The 24,141-nt window shown below is 42.7% G+C and overlaps 1 protein-coding gene and 1 long non-coding RNA gene across 3 annotated transcripts in view; one reads left to right on the forward strand and one right to left on the reverse strand.

The window, feature by feature from the left end:
* The first annotated feature begins 809 nt into the window (after window positions 1-809).
* Window positions 810-24,141, forward strand: part of LOC114011880 (uncharacterized) — a 38,746-nt gene continuing 15,414 nt past the window's right edge. For both annotated transcript variants that reach the window (XR_008747431.1, XR_008747430.1), the window contains exon 1: window positions 810-3,780. This is a non-coding gene — a long non-coding RNA (uncharacterized LOC114011880). The remainder of the gene's footprint in view (window positions 3,781-24,141) is intronic.
* PPP1R17 (protein phosphatase 1 regulatory subunit 17) lies at window positions 3,891-20,514 on the reverse strand. The gene is made up of 5 exons (XM_005236486.4): window positions 20,373-20,514; window positions 13,968-14,080; window positions 11,986-12,138; window positions 10,381-10,542; window positions 3,891-4,066 (listed from the first exon to the last, which is right to left on the reverse strand). Exons 2-5 carry the CDS (start codon window positions 14,047-14,049, stop codon window positions 3,987-3,989), a joined length of 477 nt encoding a protein of 158 aa, XP_005236543.3. The 5' UTR covers window positions 14,050-14,080; window positions 20,373-20,514; the 3' UTR covers window positions 3,891-3,986.

Consider the following 24,141-nt stretch of genomic DNA (forward strand, 5'->3'; position numbering starts at 1 on the left):
CTCTTCTCTAGGCAAAACAGAATGTGGAAAACCAAACCTGGGATAGGTATAACTTTGTCTCAGACCCTAAGACCCCCTGGGGGCCTAAAACATGCTTTGAAGGTTGGAAAAGACTAAACAGCTTGGAAAAAGCCAAAGTTCACAGCAATGTGTCTCACAGCTATAAATAGGTAGCTTGCATTTTACAGGATCATCACACCTGTAAGAATAAGCAGAAATGGTCAATCAAAACCAGTTCTTTTATTTCTTGAATGTGCTCTCTAATTTTGCTGCTGCTTGTCCATCTGTCCAGTCTGTGTCTTTTCAGGATTCTTCAGGATGCTGGGTGTGAGGTTGGATTAAGCTTCCCTTCACAGCTCCTGGGTCTGACAGACTGACATGGGTTCCTCCTGCAGGACCAGGAGACAGTGTTGTGGAGTAGAAACTGGTTTTTAATGTTCATTCTTTCAATTTGTAGAAGAATTCCATAATACTGCTGTTTCTGTTTGCGCCACCTGACTCTAAGAGGCCCATGGCTTTTTGGGGGACATAAGGAACAGAATAATATGTATTTATGAGCTTATCTAAATACAAGTGAGAAGCCAAAATTCCTAATGTGCTTCACTGACATGCATTTTCGGTATTTGCTTGTAGATGCAATTGCTGGGCAGTCTGTCTGCATACAGGAATACTGTAAGGTCATGCGTACAAAATGTACATTACAAAATGTAATGTACAAAATGTAACTGTAAAATGTAATTTACAAAATGTAAAAGGTAGGAATGGCATAGGACATGCAGGAAGATAATCTGTTATGGTATCTAAACACATCTATTAATTTATGTGGTCAAAGCATTATACAGTTATCAATTTATTACGCAGTAAGACAAGATTTCAATGAGACAGAATTTTGGTGTGTTGCTAAACTCAATGCATGCAAATGCTGCTTTATCTGTGAATATAGTGTGAGTTAGTGATAGCATCATGAATGTTGCTTTGGACTTGTTTCTGCTGCAGTTTAGCTGGGCAAATCACTTAACCTATGGACCTCATGTTTAGCACTACAAAAACGCTCATCACATCCCCTTCAGATTGCTTTCTGCAGTCCTTAGGTGAAAGCTGCTGAAGTGCAAGGCCATTAAATCCTTTTGTCCTAATTCTGTTTTAAGTGGAGGCTTGTTCCTTAGTTTCTAGGTAGAGGTTAATTGAGAATTTGCTCCAAAAATATTAGCCATTAATAACCTCCTGACTGCAGTCAGTCTTTTATTTACTGACTGAAACAGCACTTCATTGCCCTGGAGGCCTGGGACGGGTTGTCCTGCCCAGACTTCTAGGGTGAGATGAAGTTCCAGCTAAATATCTGAATGCAAGCCAGCTACTAAGCCCCTAAAGCAGTCAATGCTGATGTGCAGACAATGTACACGACCGGTCTGGAGCATCCCAGTCTTAAAAGTGCTACAGAAAGGCTTAGCCTGTTCCTGTGCTTTCTTTTGTGATTTTGCTGTTATGGCCATGAGGGACCTTCAGGTACACAGGGTACGACAACATTTCTGCCCCAGAGCACACCAACTCCAGCCGTTTGCCTAGAAGAGCAATTTGTGCACTTTTAGCACTATCTGGTCTTAAAGGGAGAGTTCAGAGCCTGAACAACGATAAATAAACCCAATAAACCACATTCACACCATTGTACAGTCCACACAGGATTCTGCAACACTAAAGGCTTTGTTTTGGGGAAGGGGCAGTGTTTATCTGATGTGAAAAAAATCTTATCTTATTCCCAAATAAAGTAATATTTAACACTTTCACTGAGTGCAATGAGGCAGGTGAAAGCTTTGAGAAACGACTCATCGCACTGCTTACCAGGAACATTGCGAAAACTCCTATTTACTTAATTGATCAAGTGAAAAATTACTTTTTAGTCCTTCACGTTGCTACTGGGTGGGAAAACAGTAAATGCTGAATTACCAGGCTATGAATATGCGATTTTAAATGAATTGCAGCAAATGATGTATGTTGCGGCATTTTTATGGCTGGGCTTCAAGTTGATCTATGCAGGGATGGTAAATTAGGCTTCTGCACCTTCAGAGATGTCACTGGGACCATAACTCCTCTTTGGTGAAGAACATACAGTTCTAGGCTTAAAGGGTGCTTTCTTCCCACCACCCAATACGCCACCCCCACCCCCCCCCTTAAGCTGTGTCAGCATTCGCCAGGCTTGGAAACAAATCCTCTTCAGACCAGTGAAGACAGTCACATCCCATTTGTGTTCCTGTCCTGTGTTGTTAAGGGCCTTTGTGCCTAAACAAGTGCATTTTCGTGGCTAATCCACTGCTGACATTCATCTTTTCAGAACTCCATGCTCTCATTTCTGCTGTCTTGTGCGCTGAAAATATTCACCAGCTTCACTGGTAAAGCACGGCTTGAATCACACGTATTTCTTGTCATATACTTTACTGTGTACCTTACCTGAATATTGTTATATGAACTATTGATTGATTATCTTTTAATATTATCTTCTCTCGCTGATAGATTAACAGCACACAAAAAAAGTACATCTCCAAGGTATCAGGCATCCCATTAATAATAGAGCTGGGCTTTTGTACACTTTCATACATGAATATTTATTATAAGCTTGTTGTTGATTACATCTTGAAGCTAAGTATCTCAGAATGCACTGTGTTCTCATGAAAGATGCTGGGTCAGTCACTGTGGCAAATGGAGTCCAAACCAGTGTGCTCCTCGGCTGTCTGCTTAAGGGTGTTAAAAAGATAACTAAATTCAGTCTGCCAGGCTAGATCATCTTGAACCTCTCTGCTGAGGTCCCTAAGGGTCTGGCCGGCAGCACTTCTCCGTCTAGTGCACAGAGCTATTAAGGCAAGCACAAAACTACCCAGTTCTACCTATTTTGTATAATAGTCTACAAATACCTGTCTCGGTTTGTACAAATACTGAAGGCTGTAGCTGGCTGTGGAAACAATTCTTAATTGAATCAATGAGGTAAATTATTTAAAAAAAAGTGTGATGCTCTTCCACCTTGCGGTATGTGTATGCCGTTGAGTAGCACTATTCCTTTTAGTCAATTTTTACTTTCCCACTGTGATTTTTAATCTTTACAGCCCCTCCTAACTGACAACCTAGGACTCAGTTTAAAAAAAGAAAAAATGTGGAGTAAAAGGATCAACTATCCAACTAGTTTATCTTTCACCAGCCCAGGAACAAAAACTTTGAAAGATTTAAAAAAAAAAAACAGTCAATAGCCTACACTGGTGTCACAGGCAGGCATTGCACTTCCCATAGTTTCTCTTCTGAGAGCTCTGCCCTCCGTCCTGTTTGATGTGTCAATGCTGACAGCCCTTAGCTGTAAGTTTTCATTCTATGGTAAATCTACCCTTTCCTCCTCACAAACACAAGTCATGAGCAGATACAGGCAGAAGTGTTTACTCTGTGTTTCAGGGACTCTAAGGTCGATTCCTACCCTCCCACCCTCTCCATCTATCCCATCAGCTCTGCACGTGGGGATTTTCACTGCAGTCGGAGTTATTCCAGCAGAGGAATGCTGGACAAATGAAGTGAAATGTCAGAAGAAAAATATAATTTGAATCATTAGTTGAACTTCTACTGCTCTGTGCTACCAACCTCTCTGGCATCTAGTGCCAGGTACACTGGATTGGTGGTGTCTTTTATGTTAACCCTTATCACCGTGCTGCACAAAGCTAGATCTGATCTGAGGTGGATTCCTCGTTGACAAAAATCCTGGGAAGCTGCTTTTAGTAAACCAAGAAAATTCTTCCAACCCCACATGTAAGTGAAATTTCTGTCATCATCTCCTAGGATGCTTGCTGGGATTTCATGAGATGCAGATGAGCACTTGAAGGTAATTTAAATTCAAGTGCATGCTTGAGAAAATTATTATTTATAAAAATGAAAGGACTTCTTTTTTATATGTGCTGCCACTTCGAATGACCCAGAATTATTTACACTGCATTATTAGAAATATCACAGTAATCTTAACTGGGGATTGTGTCTCCATCCTTTTCTTCATCTTCCATAATCACCGTTTGTTTTTCTTCTGTAAGCAGCTTAGTGCCTTAAAAACAGAAGGACACACAAATAATAATAAAATTAAAAAAGAAAAAGAGAGAAAAAAGGAGTTGATTTTAAATATTACTTCTTTAGAAAATTTCAGTATAATAAGAATTTTTCATTCCTCTCTAATTTCTTGATTCTAACGTAGTTTTTCAACATCATGGGAGTTACTCATTTATTTTTGGCACACCAGTCTCCTGATACTTAGTGAACTATAACTGGATCACTGCAATTTTATCTAAAATTATCAGGGAATCTTAAATCCAGTCTTTTTCTGCTACCTGGGAAAAGGGATACTGAAGTTTCATATGGGAACCTGTTTGTTACAAGCATTTGGGAAGCTAAAAAAGAGAAGGAGTTTGCATGATGAAATAGATACTGTGATTAATCTATGTGACTGAGTCAGTGTATGTGAACATGTGTATGTTTTCTATATGTATATAGTATTATTATGTAGATTTTGCAAATGCAGATGCCAAAAGGGACAAATGTTAGAATACCCACATGCCAAGTGCTGTCCCCACTGAAGTTATAAAATATCAATAAACTGCAAAAGTAACCAAATGAATGCTAGTGCGAAAACACTCAGGTTGTGGATCATACCTTCCACAAATATCTGTCTCCCTGCTCTTCTGTGTCTTTTTCTCTTTCTTTCTTTTATACTTAAACCACTAAATCCACCCCTTACGGATCTTGAGTCTATGTGATACCAAGGTATCAGTTACTGTAACTGCTCTGTTAATTAGAAATGAAATTAATAGAGTGACGAGAGAACAATGCATTAGGTAGAAAATGTTCTTGATCCCTATTTTAACAGATCATGTTGGTTTTGCCTGTTGCACGTAAAAAGCATGTGATCTGTAAGAGATATTTTATGCCCACATTCCTTGGTGTGGAGGTTGACATAGTCTAAAAACAGGATGAGGGTTACCATTGTGTCAAGACCAACAGAGTTGCTCCCTAATTCAGTCTCCTACTGTTTGCTCTCAGTCTGTGCTAACCAGCTGAGTTGTTCTGTCAAAACCCAACCTGTTTTGCTTCCTTCTGCATCGAAAGCCCTCTCACAGAGAAGGCTTTCAGTCCTGACAAGGTCTGAAAATAGAGCAATGCCACACAGGAAGAATTTCTTCAACTTTGGAGTCTTTTCAAGAGGTGATGAATTAATGAAAATATTAACCTATACTGCCCTTCATTTAAGTTAGCTCTTGCTTCATTTATATGCAGTCCTTGTGAACTAGCTGGTTTCAGCGGGACCATGAGATAAACTGGAAAACATGAATGAATATTATTTTGAAACACAAAGGACTTCATTTGTTCAAGCAGCAATTGATTAACCACTATTGTTAACTGCGAAGAATTATGCTGTTTTATGGAGATGGATGTAAATGTTCCCTGTTCAGACTTCTATTCATATAGACAGCTTAGGCAAATACAGACATTTTTTTTACCCCCTGCTGTGTTTGGGATTTGGGTTGTGGTTTTTTTAAGGGGGAGTGGTTTTCTGGGTTGTTTTTTTTTTTGTTGTTGTTATTTTTCTTCATGGAGCCATTGAGGAATGAGGAAAACATAACTAAAATATGCTTGAAATGTGAAGCTACAATGGATCATTTGATGAGAGCTAACCTGTTTTGAGCGTAGACTCAGGAATGTGAGCTAAATAAAGCTGTGTGCTTTGTGATCATGTCCACTCTCTTCTTTAAATTACAACATGATGAAGGAAACGTATGTTTATGTAATTCTGATGGTCTGGTTATAGCACCTAAACTAGCTCTTTTAGAGCAGATGCTATAGAGGCAGCTGGAAGGTAGCAGCCAAAGCAGAGGCCCCCAGCTCTCAGCAGGACCCACATCAGCAGTGTGCTAGGTGCTTACCACAATTAACAAGACTACAATACATCGTTATCAATGAACCATTTTGGTGGCTGATGAACTCCAAAGGTTTTCAGTTCAGTATTCAAAGCTCAGAGGAGGACATAGCCTAGAACTACAGGTTAACCTTCCAGACCATGGACTACCAGCAACTTCAAGGACAGCTACACACCTTTAAAATCAGCCTTTCAATGCAAAATAGTGGAGAGGGGATCCAAATGGGATGTTAAAGCTAGAGTGATTTCTCTGACTGTGGGAGAGAAATGTTTTTCTTTGATACAATGCCTCTGATCACTTGTAGAGAAAGTGTGCTTTACTAAATGCAGTTTGGAAATTTTGGGTTTAAAGGAGTGAGTAGGATGTTGGGTTTGGGGACCATTTGTAAGTCCATCTCTCTCTCTGTACTGATGTAAATCACTTGTCCTCCCTGGCTCTGTTTTCCCAGCTGTGTGTATTATGAAATGCAGCTCATCCAGCAGATCTCTGTTAATAACTTGCCAAGAGATGTGACTAAAGAAAGCAGAGTAGAAATACAACATAGTCATGTTCTCCCAACAGAATTTGCAACTACTTACAATTTTTAGCTAGAAACTAGGATCACAGAGGCAATAGAGCTTCTGTTAGGAAGCTCAGGTGTTGACAGAGGCTGCCAGCTTAAATCAACCATTTGCCAGGTGCCACCTAGATCTAAGCCACTCCTCCTGGTTTATAAGTCAGTAAACCAGCAAGATGTCACTAGTTCCACCTGATTGCCTGCAGGCAGCTCCTGTAGGTGTCCTGGAAGAGTATTGGAGTGCTCCAGTCACATCACTTGCACAGGAAAATGGCAGAAGGTGAGATGAAACTGCTCTGCTTCTACTGCGTCACTCAGATTTTCAGGGGTGTTATCCTGAAGGAGCTACCTTAACTGGTTTTCTAGGGCATGAGAGGGAATGAGTTTGAAACCATGGTTTTACTAGTTATCTCTGATCTGATTAAGAAACCCTAAGCAGCCATATTTCAGAAACTGCAATCCCTTATTTCCATGTGTATTTATTTCCATTCTTGCTCAAACCTACAAGTCTGAAGACCTCTCAGAAATACTTCAGTTAATTGCATATATTACTAAGTGCAGATAGCAATAGAGCATCCCAGAGCAGAGTACAGAGGTTTGGGATGCCCAGACTTAGATATTTAAGCTTAGCCTCCTGCAGGCAACGGTTAGACCATGGATTCCTCCAGACAGTAATGTTCAGATGCTATTGTATCAGCCCTTTTTCTGCACCCATGTTTCCTATTTCAATTGGGTGTTTGCAAGGGGTAACACTTTCTAGTTCTCACTTGGATCACATGCCATACAGTAGATATGTTGATTTGCATCACTTTGTGTGGTCTCTTTGACTTGCTTTTGTTTGTGATAGAAAATATCTCTGGCTACGCAAGAAGGAGAGGGACTGTCCTAGAGTGCTTATAACCAGCTGGGCGAAAGTGAGTGAGATAATACAGTTGCCATGTTTTAGCTACGTTTACAACAAAGCTATTTGTGTGGACAGCTGCTTAAAAAGATAATCTAGTAATTAATCTTGTTACTACAAACAATTAAGTGTAGTTTTTTTGAATTGGCACCTGGAAGTGGCTTTTGGGAAGGATCTGAAGGGGAAATGTTAGAAATGGGAACAATCCTTATTAGCAGGTCGCAAGGGATACATGTGGCACTGTGTGCTGCTGACTGCAGCACCACTGGTAAAAGGGAGACAGAGACAGAAAGGCCTGCTTATATTTATTTAGTGTACATAGCCCTGATGGGGCTTCTCAGGTCTCCTAGTCTATAATTCAGGTTCTGTTTTGCACCGCAGTTCTGCAAGAGCTGAGTTTGTTTGTGCTCTGTCTGCTACCTGATGGGTTAACCCTAAAAGTAAACAAGTAGTAAATATTGGACCAACCCTCAGACACAATGAGTCACTTTTTCATAGCAAGTCACGGAGCCGCCGCTGGCTAATCACAACCAGCAGAATGCTGTAAATCAGTATGTTTCTTGAAAAGAAAATATGCATCCTTAGAGTAGGGAGGGGGTGGAATTCAGGCATGCAAACACCTAGGCTGCTTTGCCCCTGACACTGGCACAAGTCTGCCACTGGCCGTCAGTCACTCGAAAACAGACCTACAGTACAAGGTCTGGAAAAGCTGGCTGCCGGAGAGGCAGGGTCTAGCAGGCTGCTTTGAATCCATGCTGTGTGCTGGAAGGTGGCTTCACCAGTAGGCAAGAAAGTGGCGTTGGAGGGATAATTGAAAACAACTGAAAATTGCATTAATTTATATCATTTTCCCAACAGCAAACGCACATGGTTTGAATTTTGCCACCCTTTTGAAGGTCATTGCATTTTTCCTCCTTTCCTTTCGAATTTTTTGATTACCAAATATTTTAGAGATTATAACATGTTTCTGTTACCATATAACTTGTATTATCATCTTCTTGCATTGAAAATTATTAGAAGTTAAAGAGGAAGTCTTCATGGGAGGCAGAAGAACCTTACTGTGGCTCTTATTTCTCAAGTGCCTACTTGAGGCAGTTAAAGCTAGGGTAGATACCTGAAGTAGTAAGTGACTTGATGCTAATCCAACCAGAGTGTTGCTGAGACAGGTCAAGGAAATAATCCACCCTTGCTGCATCCTCTTAGCTAACAATTGCATTCAAACCAAACAAGAGTCAAGCCTCTCAGCTTCGCTGTCACACATTTTGTCTTTGATTTCTATAAAACGTGTTTCGCTTTCAGGTTCTCATTCTCTGCATATACCCTGAAGTGCAAAGAACATACTGCATGTTCAAAGGTGTTACAAACAGCTAAAGGCAGATTTTCTAGGGAGTGTTTTTGAACTGACCGAAATAATCTCATCTCTCCTTCAAGGTCCACTAGAAGGGTAGGGTTTAAGTATGATACGCAGGACTAATATTTATTACAAATGGCTTGATAAATTTTGCCTCTGCTTCTGTATCAATCCCTAAAAACCTGATTATTCCCCCCACCCCCTAGATTTATTTGTCATGTGGAATTCCAGGTAATTGGCTGGGTAATTTCCTCCAGCAGATCATTATCAATGCTCTATGCTAAGTATTTTGAAGTGGAACATTTGCAGTTGGCTCAGAAGCTGTATGACAGATTTAATTTCCCCTTGCAAATAATTGGACAAGGTTTCCAATGACTCACAGCAGCTCTGATGCTGCAAGCCATTGCGATGCTTGACTTCAATGAGCAAATAAAAAATGTATTTTCCTTAGGCAGATCAATATGCAAGGAACTGTTCACCACACTCCTGCAAACTTAGCCATGCTCCTCTCTGCTTTTGGTAGTCTCATGCTGATTAAATGAAAAAAAAAAAAATCTTGCACACTTTTATATAAGTCAGTTATGAAGGCTCAGATTCACAAAGAAAGATGTCTACAAATGCAGGTGCCCATTTGGATTGATGAAGCCATTTGCACACCTTATAATTATTAGATGTACAGGAAATTCCATTCAAAGTGTACCTGAAAGTCAGGTGCTTGATATACATTGGCCCTGAGGGACTAAGCTCAGTATCTGCCTCAGGACCTCTTCACTTAGTGTGTCTCACTGCTCATTGGTGCCAGCCCACAGCAGAACTCGCTCATACGAGAGATTCCTAAGGGAACAGTGTTTTCCAGTTTTGGCACCAGTTTTGGATCTGGGGTTTGTTTGCTTTTTGTTCATTCATTTGTTGCTCCATCCTGTGATCTGGAAGGGGCTAGAGCACAGCACAGAAACTTGCACTAGTTCCTGCATCCCTACCTAGCACTAGTAACTACCATTTACACAGCGCTTTGTGCCTTCAAAGACCTTCAGAAATACTGATGAATTGAGGCTCTTCTGTGATAGAGGAATGTGGGAAACACAACAAGTAAAGGGTCTTGGAACCCAAGCTTGGCTAGCTGGCTCCATATGGTCACCAAGCAAATTAGCTGCTGCACTGTGTATTATGGCAGAAGAACAGAACTGTCTTTCAAGTGCTGTTAACGAGAAGTTCATCACAGCTTTGTTTCCTCAATGCATGTCAGAGACTGTGGAGTTAAGGGGAGTTTAATCAGGACAGCTTTGCTCTGGGATGTTTGAGGCAGTGTAAGCCGTGTTAGTGCTGGTGACCTAAAATTTTGCACGTGCTCATGTTTGAAAAGCAGGAGAGTAGTTGGCCTTTCACAAAAGCAGAATTAAGTTTGCAAGAGATAATAAAGTGATATAATGTCTTCTCTTACTCCCCCTCTCTTCTATCCCCAGAGTGTGAGCAGGGGGTATGGAAAAGACTTTCCATGAGCTACCGCTGTTATATACTTTGACCAAATAGGTTCAGTACAGCAGGCAGAGCAACCTCCTTCCAGCTCCTTCCCAACATACCGCCAATATTAGCCACTTTCTGCTGCTTTTTTGGAGCACCTTTACCCAAGTACGTTTCTTACCCATTATCAAGGGTGGGATGTGTATTGCAGGCGTATCTTTTCTTCTGGGCTTTTTCTGCTCCAGTTCAGTGTTCTGAGAGCCTGGACTCACTCTCTCTCTCTGTGGCTTCTCTGTGATACCGTACCTTTTCAACAGATTATCAGAAAAGTCTGAAAGTATGCCTGCAGGCAAGAAAAAAGGGACATGTTCACATTTAAGAAGTTTGCATCGTGCAACTTTCCCAATGACTGCTCTGAAGTAAGGCTGCATGAACGCATGATCTGTTCTGCATGGTGTACCTACTCTTCAGGTTTTGCAACGGTATAGGTTTCCTCCAAGCTGATTATATCCCATAGGCTATAGACAGTGATGCTATCAGGCCAGCTGGTTTCTGGTTGTACTTAATGCACTAAACAGCCCGTCAGAAATCATGGTAAAGATGAGTGCAATCAATGAACTGCAGAAGCTTAGACATCTTATCAAAGCAGCTTAATCATATGGATGCTCAAGCCTCTGCTTGGGAGCAATGTGACCACACAGAAATGGCCTGTTTTAACTAGTGAAATAATGTTTTCTTTATGATATGGCTACTGCAGGCACAAGATGCAGCTCTCCAGCCTCTGAGCCACTTGCCTAAGAGAGAATTGCTGAGGGGAAGATACATGTGAAAGCTGAACAGAGTCAAGTTCAATATCTGGATTACAAATACTGGAAAATCCCAGCTGCTTGGTTTTGACTTGACAAATTGTTGCAGATACGCAGGGGACCATGCAAGTAGTTACTGGCTAACTCCTCTGTGTATGTGCAGCATGGGAAGAAGAACTCTATGCAGCTGATACAAGAATCATCTCTCTCCCTGGAGAGTACAACAAGGAGGGCTTGTTAACAGAGAGAAGCAACAAACATTGATTCCCGCTTCTGATCTTGGAAGATTGTCAGGTTTCAGTGGCAGTCTCCTGCTCATTCTTCCCTTCTTCCCCCTACCAGGTTGGTGGCATTTGACCTTGCAGCTTCAGAGGTCTGTAGCTGCACAGCAGCAGGAAGCATCCTACCAAGGAGCCACTTTGCTGCTCTGGTGGTTTCTGGCTTCCTGAAACACCTGCCCTTTGCCAGAGTCCCCATAAGCACAAGAGCCCTGAGGTTTCCAGGAGGAACAACCTGCAGCCAGCTTATGGGCTTCTCTGGTGCCCTCCTAGCTTTATCCCTGTTCAGCCTCCTCCTGACCACTGGGTTTCACAAGAAAGTGCAGGGGCTGAACTGGATCCTTTTTGATTTTGGGCCAGATCGAATCGGGACATCTAGCATGGCTCAGCAGCCATACATAAATGCACATCATTTATCACATAAAGGCAGCAAGACTATGAGCTCCAAGGCAGCATCCCAGAGTACACATCGGCTCACCTTGGTATTTCCAGACCCTGTAAGAAAACCCTTCATCTAACAAGGAATTCCTTGGAGAAAATCACCCTCTGCGTGTGCCTGCCTTCCCAGGCGCGCACAGCGTGGAGCTACATTCTTGCCCACATCCCAGGGGATGTAAGTGAATGAGGGGTCCCTGGACCTGAGCCCAGATTCAGTTCCCTCAGCTGAACTGGGATTTTGAAGTCAAGAGCTGTAGTGCTCACCTGTTAGAGGTGGTGGGGTATGCAAAGCTGGTGTATCTTTTCTCCTTGGCTTTTTTTGCTCCTGTTCAGTGTTTTGAGAAGCTGGGATGGTTTTACCTTTCCTTGGTTTCTTTTTGAGGTCACAGCTCTTAATCAGCTGCTCTGAAAGATCTTCTGCAGGGGGGATGAAAGATGAATAGAAATTAAAACTGAAAGGAAATAATAAACCAGATGGTGAAAAGAAAAGCTTTAATAATATGCTTTCCTCCAAGTAAATTAAAATGCCTGTAGAGAAACATCTCCGAAATAGAAAGTTGGCACAAGAGGCCTCTGTGCCATGCTGTGTGGGAGTCAAATGCTTTAGGTGGTCCTTTGCGTTGTAGGTGGTAGACATAAAGCCGAGGGAGAGCGCTGCGGGCAGCTGTGCGGTACGTGGCAGAGGGAAGGCTGCACCATCGTGTGCAGCGGTCCGATGGCCACCCCTGTTTCATCCAGCGCCAGCTGTGTGGGCTGTGTCTTCAAGAACTACAAGGGCGCTTTTGTGAAGGAAGGATTTACGTGTGTTGGGTTGGCCTGAGGTATTGGTAAACTGAGCCAGGGCATTGTGCCTTTCAGCAGCTGGCTGTATTTCCAGAGCCTGGTATTCACTTTTGATTTACATAACATTACACTGGATTTCTGGGTTTCCCTTCAAACAAACCTTGACTCAGATGGTCAGCATGTTTTTTCTGCAAGGCTCTGCATTTCTGGGTGCTTATGCAAGCTGAATATATTGAAGATAGCCTGTCATTAGTGTCATCATGCAAACCAATGCTGTGATTTCTTAAAAGCTGCTTGTCTGGCTTCAGCTGGGTCCCCCGCACCCCTACCCAACCCCTGACAGCAGACTTGGGTGCAATGGGACGTCATTCCAGGCTCTCCCACGCTATTTGAGGCAGCTGTGTGCCTGCAAGCCTGCAGGTAGGCAAGGGAAGGGTGACCTCCAGGTGAAGTCCTTGTAAGATGTGGCATCTTTTTCTGGCCCTCACAGGCTTCCTGCATGGTTCTAATGGGCTCATTTAACCTCCTGCTGCCTCAGTTTCCCAGATGTAGAATGGGACTTGTTCTGTACTTGTTTAAATAAGTAATTCTATGGAACAACTATGTTTGGTATTACCAGCAGTTGTAAAAGTGGTGCCTGTGGCTAGAACTGCCATGTGGCAGAGGCAGAACTAGCATTCCTTGCAGGAATCTTCCTTGCAGGCCAGATAAACAAAGTTTATAAAATTGTGCTCGCCTGCGGTGAGACATTTCTTTTGACAAGCAAGTGAAATTACATTTGTATTTCATTGTCATCACAAGGGTAACAACAAGCAAATAGAGGTGGTTTTTTTTTCTGGTTGCTAAATCTTCATGACAATTTTGTAAGGCGAGAGTGAAGTAATAGCATTTAAAGCAGAGGCGAAGGCCATGAATATGCAAAAAGCATATCTATCAATATGAAGTCTGATATTTAGGAGTGTGGCGGAGCAAAGATGTCTCTGGTACTCTCAGTGCAAAAGTTATGTATGAAATAGTTCAAGAGTGGAAACAGATTGACGATGAAGGAGAAGTATTTAGAAACCTGCCCCAGTGGGGGCAAAGAGGGTGTTTGAAATGTTTTACTGAAATTGCATATGGAAAACATGTTCAGGGAAGGCTCCTCTATATCCTAGCTTTCAGTTTACTGTAGTATAAATGAAGAAACTCCCTTACTTTCTGTACTACGGAAAAGAACAATGACTCTTTTTTTCCTTTCTGCTCGTTAACCTCACTCTAGAGCTTCTGCTGATATTTATATGCAGGAAAAATGCTCTTTGCCTTTCCATCTGGCATCAGAAGTATCAGCAGAAGGTGTAATCTATCACGTTTCATGAGGGCTCAGTTGTGTTGCCAGAGGGGAAAAACGGACACTGGACAGGACCTAATGATGTGAAGACAACACCTCTCTCATTACTGCAATGACATCATCTAATAACACTTACCTAAATGGTTACAGTGTGAATCTCGCTTGTCCAGTCTGTCTTCTGGGATATCAAGTGGCTGAACACATTCTGTTGACATCATTGAAACAGGCTTTTCTCCCTCTTTGAAGCTACTACACCAAAAAAAAAAAAAAAAAAAAAAAAAGGTGGGGGGGGTGGAAACAGCCGCATGGCATAAAGCAGACATAGTGGTGTTATGTATCCACTTGCTAGCCAGATCAGGAGAAGTTCTTGCCTTCCAGCTGCTCTCTGTCATGCAGTCTGCTGGCCTGTTTTGCTCATGCATGCTAAGAGATGCATTTATTTGCTGGTTTAGTTACCCATGCAATAGCCCGTTCTTCCACCTACCGTGCTGTAAGCAGCCCACACTAGCGTGGGAGACACAGTCAGTATTCTTCTGTAAAGCCAACGTCTCATACACAAAGTAAATGCTAGAAAGGGGATGTTCTGGTTTTCTTCTCCATTTTTTTTCTCAACTGTAAACTAAGGATTTTATTTGGTATTTATCATACAATCTAAGTAATTATTAATTCTGTTGTCTTAAAAGTTCAGCTCCTCTAAGAGATCTTAGATACTCCTGAAGACTCAGGTGTGAGTGCTGCCCTTGAAGATGGCCAGTGTCCACAGACCCCAAAGCCAGCATGAAGTAGACTTATTCATCACCTTGGTAAGAACATGGGAATCCTTTTCACAAAGCTATTCAAGTCTCCGTCTCTCTGGACTGCTGTTTTTGGCTGTTTTACCCCTTTTATTCACAACTGCAGGGGGTTCTGGAGCCCAGCCTCCTCCCTGAGCTCACCCAGCATCCCCCAAGCTGTGATTTGCTCCTGGACTCGCTCACCCTGGGGCCACCCCAGATGCCATTACAGGGAGAAGGAAATTAGACCATTTTTTCACTGCTGAGCATTTATTTCTATGGTTGCTTAGTAGAAACCCGTCAGAATGGCACAGCAATATTAAAGGACAAAACCCTCAATGTGAAGGTGCAGTCTGGGCGATCTGGGTATCCCCCCTCAGCCAGCAAAAGCTTGGGTAGTTTCTCTACTCACAACCTCCGTTCTCAGGGAATAAGAGCAGACTGTGACTTGCTTGTAGAGAGGAGGAAGGCAAGGAAGAGGAAAAAAACCAGGAGACAACTTGAATGGTAGAAGAAAGAAAGAATTGGAAAATGAAGGAAGGAAGGGAAGATGGAGAAGGAAAGATAAAAAAGAAAGGTGAAAGAACAGGCAGTTGGTGGGAAAAAAAGTAAAAAGGAGGATGGGAAAATAGGAGACTGTACTCTGGGAGTTTGTTTTTATCTTGTTGGAGGTAATTACCTTATTATTTCTCTGTAGTGGTTGTCAACAAGAAACAGAATAGTAGGGGGATTAACTTCATTCCTATGACTAAACTTGTACCTATATAAGGAACAACTAATTCTCAAGCAAAATCCAGTCACATAAATATTTGCCAAACAAAACATGAAAGGTCACACCCATAATTGTGCACTGAGCTAATTCTTCAGGGGATGGAAAAACATGTCCTAAACTCCACTGACTTCAAAGTGAGTGGGGCAACACTGGCTGACAGTGATAAAGGTCAGGAATTGACTCATAGCGTACATATGGGATTAACTCCCATACCCGTCTGTATACCAAATTCACAAAAAAATTGTAAAATTCTACAAATTCTTCAATATCTTACTGAATCAGGTTTGCATAAGGGGCTCGGTCTCTGGCTGGTCACTGTAGGACTGTTCCAGTCCAGCTTCACGTCTGCACTGAAGGATTTTGCTGCCTGGAGACTTCATTTGCATTTACAGAAAAAATAACCTTCTGCTTCAGAGGACCCTGCATAAAGAAATCTTTGAATGCACCTTAGCATGGTATGGTTGCTCTGTTTATCCAGTGTATAAATAAGCAATAGCTATGGCTTAAAATGAAGTAGTCGTAGCTTTATTTAAAACAAAAACTTATTATCTGGCCATATGAAGGCTCACACTGCATTTTGTGATTTGAGGGGGAGTGGTTTTCTTCCTCAATGCCACTTGATTTTATTGGATTTGATAAGGGCATGCTGGCTAAATATTATGATTGTAGGGAAAATGTTCTTTTCTGAAGGCTATTCTGTTCATAGTGTCTGAAACTGTATCCAATTTTACTGAAAACTTTCTGGACTTTTTCTGAATAGCTCTTGAGGCAAAAAAGCTGAGGATAGATAGTAAAATCAGTAGTAAATTATAGTGACCAGAAATGCATTGTAAAATATGATTAACTTCAGTTTGATACACTAAGTTGTTTCATTATTTCAACTAATAAAAATTAAACTTTGCAAAGAGACTTAATGTAGGATTGGTATATGCAGATTATGAAAGACATCCTTAATTATTTTTTCTTAATACAGTAGTTTGAAAAATAGTATTCTAAAATAAATCTCTTGGATACATCTTCAGATTTTCATAGCCACAGATGCCAAGCCCTTGACGTCTTCAGTGCTTTAAAGTTCAGCTTTACAGCCTAACTTTTGACAACCTCCCCCCTCCCCCATTTATTATTTTTTTTTCCTGCAGCCAGGGAAATCACCTTGCTTACAAAAGTGTTTCCACACTGCACGTTGTGACAGTCCATGCGACAAAAGAATAAAAGGAGAAAGATTAGCAAAATGTACCAGGAGTTTTGGTATCTTGGGTGTATATACATTGCATACGATGTGCGAACCAGTGAGTGCTGTTACACCCTGTGGCTGTGCATTACATACAGAGCTCTCTTTCAGAGAGGTGATGTATGTGAGCATTGTAATGGTGCTTTCCCAAACCACCAAAATCAATTCCTGACCCTAAAGAAACAGATTCCCCGGTAACATTTCACATGGGGAGAAGGAAGACTGCTATGGCAACTGTATGAAGCCATTAATATGCCTTTACAAATGGAAGTGCCTTGTTGGATTTTGTGTGTCAAGTGCAACTTTTTTTTTTTTTTTTTTCCTAGCAGCTTTTGTGCTGGCATGGTTTGCACTCTGCTGCCATCAGTCACCTTGGTTAGTTGATGCTTGCTATTTATGTGATGGACTAAGGTGGGTTTTTTTCATGTGCTCTATTATATTTTTTGACATAATGATCCATGTTGACCCTTTGTGCAACTGTAATGGTTGCAGTGGAGCTCTAAATCACGCTCAGCAGGAGACACTTCCTGAAATGCATATAGATTTTTCCATATGAGTTGGGATTCAATACTCATTTAGCCTGAGACTTTGGTACAATGCAGCTAGGCTGTACCACCCTGCTGCAGAGAGAGGTGCCTAAAGGAATCGCCTCAAGGTTCTTCTGGGAAAAGGCAGAGCTGATAGAGATACCTTAAATGCTTCCCTGAAAGGTGAGACAAATTCTGGCTTTACCTACAGTTTTGCATTTGCTTCTGGTAAAAACATTTGATAGGATTGACTCTGCTGACAGCGAAGAGCAAGGAATGATGAGGCAGATTGAAAAGTGCAGGTATGTGTAAAAGCTACTTTAGCCTCATGTGGATGAGCTTTCATGCTGAGTCACTTCATGTAACAGCAGGACTCCTTTGGGCATACACACTTGTAAGAGATGGTAATTCAGATGACAAATATCTGAACTTTTCACTTTCTAGTTAGCAGCTTTGGATTTCTAGGTAGCTTAAAGTCGCTATCTTATCCCTCCCCTCCAAATTCTCAGTTGTTGTATTTGCTTGACTAAGGTGCCCAAACAAAGCTATCCAGAGAAAGATGTACAGCTCCTACCACTCACTAACAGTTTTCAAACACATGCAAATAATATGATTCCTTTCTTTGCTTAAATTGTGGGTCTCCATCAAAAAGTCCAATGCAACCAGTTCCAGACTTCAATTAGGTAAAAATATTTTGCCTAAGAGTTGGACAAATAAACCAAGTTTGGTTTACTATTTTAACGTGCAGTTGGTTTAACGTATATATTTGTCACAAGTAATCAGGCCGGAGCACAGGGAATACTCAGCAAAGCTACTCTCACATATTTCCTCCAAAATGATGTAGATCTTTTGAAACAATCTGAACATGTGACATTTAAGCCAACTTAAAATGAAATCTCATGAGAAAAACCTACCTTGTAAGATAGAAAACTAAAGCTTTGAGAACAAAACCAAAGACCTGGGTGTTTTCCAGTTGATCCTGAGCTAGGCACAGAAACAGCTTTGGGTAGGAGAAAGTTAAATCTCCATTTCTTGCCTCTCCTAGGATTTGATCTCCTAGGATCTGTGCAGCTACATGGAGATCAGGTACCTATGGATAGTTGTACCCAGTCTCAAGGGACAATGCAGTTCTCAGATGAGTCATCAGTAGGTGATCTTATTTACCTATAAGATGGAGAAACAAATTTCTGAGCTGCATGGAAAAACATGCACTAGTTTGCAGGACAGGCATACTCGCTAAAGAAACCATTGGCATGTTGACAGAGTTGTTACATAAATAAAGTACTCTTGAGAGCATCCTTGTTGGGTGGCACCAGGCAATCTGCATTTAACTATTTATTTTGGTAGGTTGCTAATAATGGTGCTACAGAAGCGTGTATAACACTACATACCTATTTTCTGCCGGTCCCAGAGCACCCCATAAGAACATGGTTTTACCATGAGCCAAGAGAAGGAGAGTTCAAGAGCAGAAATGGAGGCAGCTGAGGCCCTGGGGTGGGACAGCATGCACACATGTTTGTCCACATTCCTGTAGGCAGGGCCTTGCTGCTGCTGATGCACTCAACATTTGGGAATGGGAATGACTGGTTATAACTTACAGTGTGCTGCCCCATGCTGACAGGAGGTGGAGGATGGACCACAACAGCTACAGTCCAACCTGCACTGAAGGCAGCACTTCACTGCCCTGCCCAAAGAGCTGCTCAGGCATCAGGGTTTGCCCTTTAAGGCTGGTGTGTCTCCTCCCACTGCACCCACACTTATGGGCTCCTGGTAGGTTTTGATTATTACATTATTTTTAATTGCTTTGTCCCATTCTGGCTGGTTGCAGCAAGCACCTGAGCAAGGAGGGACCGGCAGGCTCCCAGCATCCTTACCTGCTCTGCTCCCGGAGCCTATGTGGGAGGCAAAGACAGACCTGTACTTCCTCCTGCCACGCGTCCTCTGCAGGCACCTATAGGGTGAGCAGGCCACTTATTTGCATTGTCATTTACAGCTATGTAAAGAAGAAACAAGATACTACAATCTGAATATAATCATCTTGCACCCACCTACCCAACACAGAGCTCATCTGAAACAGCCCAGGGGCCCAGGGGAGAGGTACCACTCCTGGCTGCATTTGGCTCCTTCCACTCGCACTCAGCAGGCAGCCTTGGCGCCTTTACCAGCAAATACCCACCTTCATCCATACACCGGCCCTATCCTAGCCCTGTTACAACTGCTTTCTGGACAAATCTTGTCAATAAGCAAGGCAACCTGTCTCCTGCAGTCAGAGTAGGAAATAGGTGCCCTAAAAGTAGGTCTGGGTGTTCCTGCTTTGCATTTCAAACTTTTTATTACAAGTTTTACTATATCAGGGTGACATCTTCCTGAGCACAGAAGACAGTTTCATGCTACTGCACAGAGTTTCTTCTTCAGTTATTTGGGCACTAGGCTGCTCACTCCAAGCATTCTTATCAGATTAGCCTGATTTTTGTTTTTCTAGAGTATACTTTAGGAAACACTTAGGTATTTTAAAGTCTTATCCAGGTGCTTCCCTCCACTAAAACTTTTGCTACCAATAACTGTGTGGATGTAGACAGAAACACCACAGAACGGTCTGGGAGCAGTTTCCTCTCACAGACAGTGTGTTTGTGGGGGCTAGTTCAACACCCCAGCTGGGCTGCGGACTGATTCCCACTATCTCCTATAAACTTGTGGAAAAAAAAGAAAAAAAGAGAAAAAAAACCAACAGTCAAACTTTGACTGATGGGAAAAAATGGAAGATACAGCTGCAGAGGTTCTGGTCACAAATGTTTTGTCTTTGGAAGTAATAAAAAATACAAAGTCTTAATTATTTCCTTGAGGTACAAACTAACCTTTGCAAGTGCTGACCCTTTGTAGTGGGATAAGAAGTCCTGATACCAGTTCCCACTCTGCTGGCTTGTATGATCTGCTTGTGAATTGTCGCAGTGGTTAAAGTTAGTTGAAGCAGTTGTCTCTAAAGCAAGCTCCAGCCCACGACCCCCAGCCATGCATTCCAGCCTCAGCACGGTCACACCCCAACTTTCCCCTGCGTGGGACCATCCCCAGCCCACTCCCCACAGACTGGGGACCGCGGCTTTCCTGCGGGTGACACAGGCGATGTGCCTTGCTGGTAGTGGCTGCGAAAGGAAAGGGGGAGGAAAAGAGAAAAAGGCAAAGAAAAGAGCAAAGCAAGGAGCCACCCAGGCGGGAGAAGGCGGGTGGATGAAGTACTTACGAAGCGGTGCGAGGCGGCGGGACTGGCCGGAGTGGGACCGGGCTGCGCTGGGGCTGCGGCGGATGCTCCCGCCCGCCTTATCTAGGGAGCGGCGGGAGCCGTCACTATGGCAACGCCGCTCTCAGGCGTCCTCCGGGGGGCTGGGGAACAGCATCACAGCATCACTGCTCCCCTGCCCCGCCGCAGGCCTCTTTCCTTCCTCTTCCACCGGTTGCTGAGGCCGAAGGAAAGGGAACAGGGTGGGGAAGACCGGCAGCGCCTCAAGGCGAAGGCATCTTTCCTGCCAGATGACCAAGAGCTGCAAAAGCTGCTGCTTCCAGAGAAGCAGGGGAGGATGCAAAATCTTTGGCGCGGAAAACCAAAAGGCGAGCTGCAGCCGCCGTGTCAAGAGGCGCAGAGAAAATGGCAAGGGGAGGGAGCGAGGCTGATGCTGTCTGGGACCCAGGGGAGTGCTGAGGATAAAAGTGGAGCAAGGAGGCAGGGCACGTGTCTAGAAGCAGCACCATAAGCACTAAAACTGATGGACACCATCTCTGGCGCTGAGGTTCAGTGATGACTGCAGCGTTTGTGTATCTGGCCACAACTAGTTACACAAGCGTGGCATTCACAGGGCCAGGCAAGGAGTCTTCTGTGGCTGCCAGCTGTTTGCCAGTAGGGATTGGTCTCTCCCAGTTTAGCCCATGCCTTCGGATGGAGCTGTTATTTCAACTGAGGGAAAAACATACAAACATGCCTGATGCTGGAAAAGCTCTGGGGGAAACATTCAGTAGTAGGACAGTGAACTGCCCCTCTCTTAGCATTCATTTGCAGCAAAAATGCTTGTCTGTGTATTAAAACACCTTTAAAACCTCTGACTGCTCACAGTTGCGGTTACTGGTCGTCTTTTTCCCCACTCAGCCGCTGCAATTCAACAGCACCAGCATGCACTGCATACTTTAAATTAGTCAAGGTTTCCTTTGTAAATAATACATTGTACAGAAGGCCTAAAGGGGTGAAGTGTTAATTGCCAGCCCTGCAAACTGTGCAGCACCCTTGGATCCTGTGTGCTTCAGGTGTGGTTCTGCAAAGTGCCAAGCTTGTTAAATGCTCTAAAGGCACCACCTGGAAGAGCTGGGAGCTTTCCCCATTGATGTCTGGGAGAGATAAGCACATTCCTTACCTTGCAGAGCATCAGTTGTGTGTGTTTCAGTGTCTTGGAGACCTGTCTTTAAAAATACATGCTTACATTGCTCTGGAAAAAATGGAGCATAGGGGCCTAAGTAAAGTACACTAAGAATTTTGTTGGCAAGATTAAGGTTTCTAAAAGAAAATAAAAAATAAATAAAAAAACCCAAACAAACCCAAAACTCCTCCAAACCACACAACCCCCAAAATGCCAATAAAAGATCAGGTTTTATGAGCTGCCTGTTTCCATATAACTTTCGTTTTACTTTCAACATTGTCAAGACCTCCTCTTTGCAGTGACTTTTAACAGAGCCCTCTATTTTTACACTGAAATGCCTTTTACTTAGAAACTTAAGTAATTTCATATTCTCCGATGAACTCAGAAAAGTCAGAATAAGACCACTAAAGAATAGGCTTATGAAACAAAATGCTCAAATCAGAAACGTGTTTCAAAACTCAGCTCAAGATTGCCCTTTAATATTTCAATTGTCCTGATTGAAAAATTCAGTCATTTATAGCACTGGAAAAATTCCCTGAGGATGAGAAAATAATTTCCTGTTCTACCCACCAGATCTCAAGGATGCTTTGGGAATATTACAGGATAGCTTTACTCACAAGGAAAGTGGCCTGTCACGCTCACCAAGATCACACATCCAACCCTAGTTACCTCTTACATGCGTCAGGTACTGCCCGACGTCACGGAACCGTTTTACTGCAGTGGAAGATTGATCCCAGCCTTTCCAGAGGGGCTGTTGCATTACCAGTGTGATGGAGGATTTACTCCCAAATCTGATCTTTTAAATGTTTACAGTTGTCCTGCTTGTAAGAGGGTTGGGACTCCTGCCAGCTCTATAATCCTTCCTGTTCAGTTATTTCACAAACACAGCCTGGAAAATAGTCTGAGTCTGTAATAAATCTGCACTTTAACCCCCTTCCCTCGTATGCAAGTATTCCCTTCAGCACTTGGGGAACTACTCATGTAATTAAAGATAAGCACATGTATAAAACTTTCCAGGCTAGTGCTTTAGAAGACAGGCAATGCAGCTTTGACAGATGGGAAAGGAGGAGACTAGGAACCAGATAGATACACAAATACATATGCATACATATTCATTTGGTCACCTTATAAATGTTGTCATAGGTATAAAACAGACTGTGATTGATTAAATAAGTTACTTTGCAGCCAGAGCAGTTTGATCAGTAGATCAATGTGCAGTGTTGTGTTTTTGTATCGAACAGGCTGCTTGATGTACAGTCAACACTTGCTGGTTAATGTGGTTTCCCTTTACATTGTAGAGGTTAAAAGTGCAATAGATTGAAACCTGCACTCAATGCGCCAACTTCTCGGGCAAATTGTTACAAACATTACATTTGCCTTTATATCTAAAAGAATATGCATATAAGGGCATAAGCTGCATTTATCACAGACTCAAACATAGAGATAACTCACGTTTTTTTAAACAGAAGGCTTACTTCAGGAAAATCATTGCCACATCCTGAAAGGCAGCACACTTGTCCTGGGTCCAAGAGGGAAACAATCTGTATTTTCTGTACTGCTGAGTGTAGCCTTCGAGGCTGGAGCAGTCTCTAAGGCCCAGAGGAGTCTGGGGTTTGTATCTACCCTGACAGATGGCTCTCATGCAAATGTCCTTCCTGCTGCCCCTGCAAAGGTTAGGGGGATTATGAAGGAGTCCTAAAAGGTTGGAAGAAAATAGCCCCATTTAGAGTGGCAAGGGGAGTTTCTGTGGCAAGAGTCACAGCATCATGACAAGACTCTTTTTGCAAAGCCAAGGGAAAAAGAGTATCACACTAAGTTGACATGAAAATGATTGTAGATTACCTTGTGCTTTTACATTTACATAGATAATTTAACATTTTCTGTTGTATTTAGTCTATAACCAAGTCTTCCTGCTTACTTCAGGAGGAGTAAGCCAGAAGAAAGCAAGGAAAGAAAAAGATGTGGCTTTAAATGAGGGAGAAAAGTTTTCAAGTTTGGTGCTCCTAAAGACTCTGGTCCACGTTTTTTGTCAATCTTCACATCAGGGGGCTTTGCAGAGGTTACTTTTAGGGAAAGACAGATGTAAAAATCCAGCAAATGGCAGATGGTAGTGGAAAACTATATTCCAGGGAGACGTGGGACGAAGCAGTAGCAGATGACCTCTGGCCTGTGTAACTTGTGCTTCTCCTTAAATGCATCACTGTTATGCAGCACGGAGCAAGGTGGGAGCCAGGCTGGGGTGAAAGCTGCCCTTCACCTCTGAGAGAAGTCTCTTTCCTTCCCTTTCAAGGTACATTAGATCTGTCATGTTGCTCCTTTTCCTGCAGCCCCACTGCCACTCCTCACCCTACCCTCTAACTCCTTGCCTTAGTGAATTAGGTGCCAAACTTGTGTCTTCCCAAGCATTTAACACACAGGGTCTTTCTACTAAACCACCACAGACTCTACAAGATTACAGCATTTGCAACTATGCACCTGAGCATTATATTGTCAACTATCATCACAACCCTCCTGCGCTTATAGCTTAAAATATTGAACAGCTTCTAACACACCGCTGTCTTTGCTCTCCTTTCTAACGCCCTCCACACTGTCTGCTTTGTTTTACTA

The sequence above is a fragment of the Falco peregrinus genome, chromosome 5, assembly GCF_023634155.1.
Source record: "Falco peregrinus isolate bFalPer1 chromosome 5, bFalPer1.pri, whole genome shotgun sequence".
In the NCBI taxonomy this organism is placed as follows: Eukaryota; Metazoa; Chordata; class Aves; order Falconiformes; family Falconidae; genus Falco; species Falco peregrinus.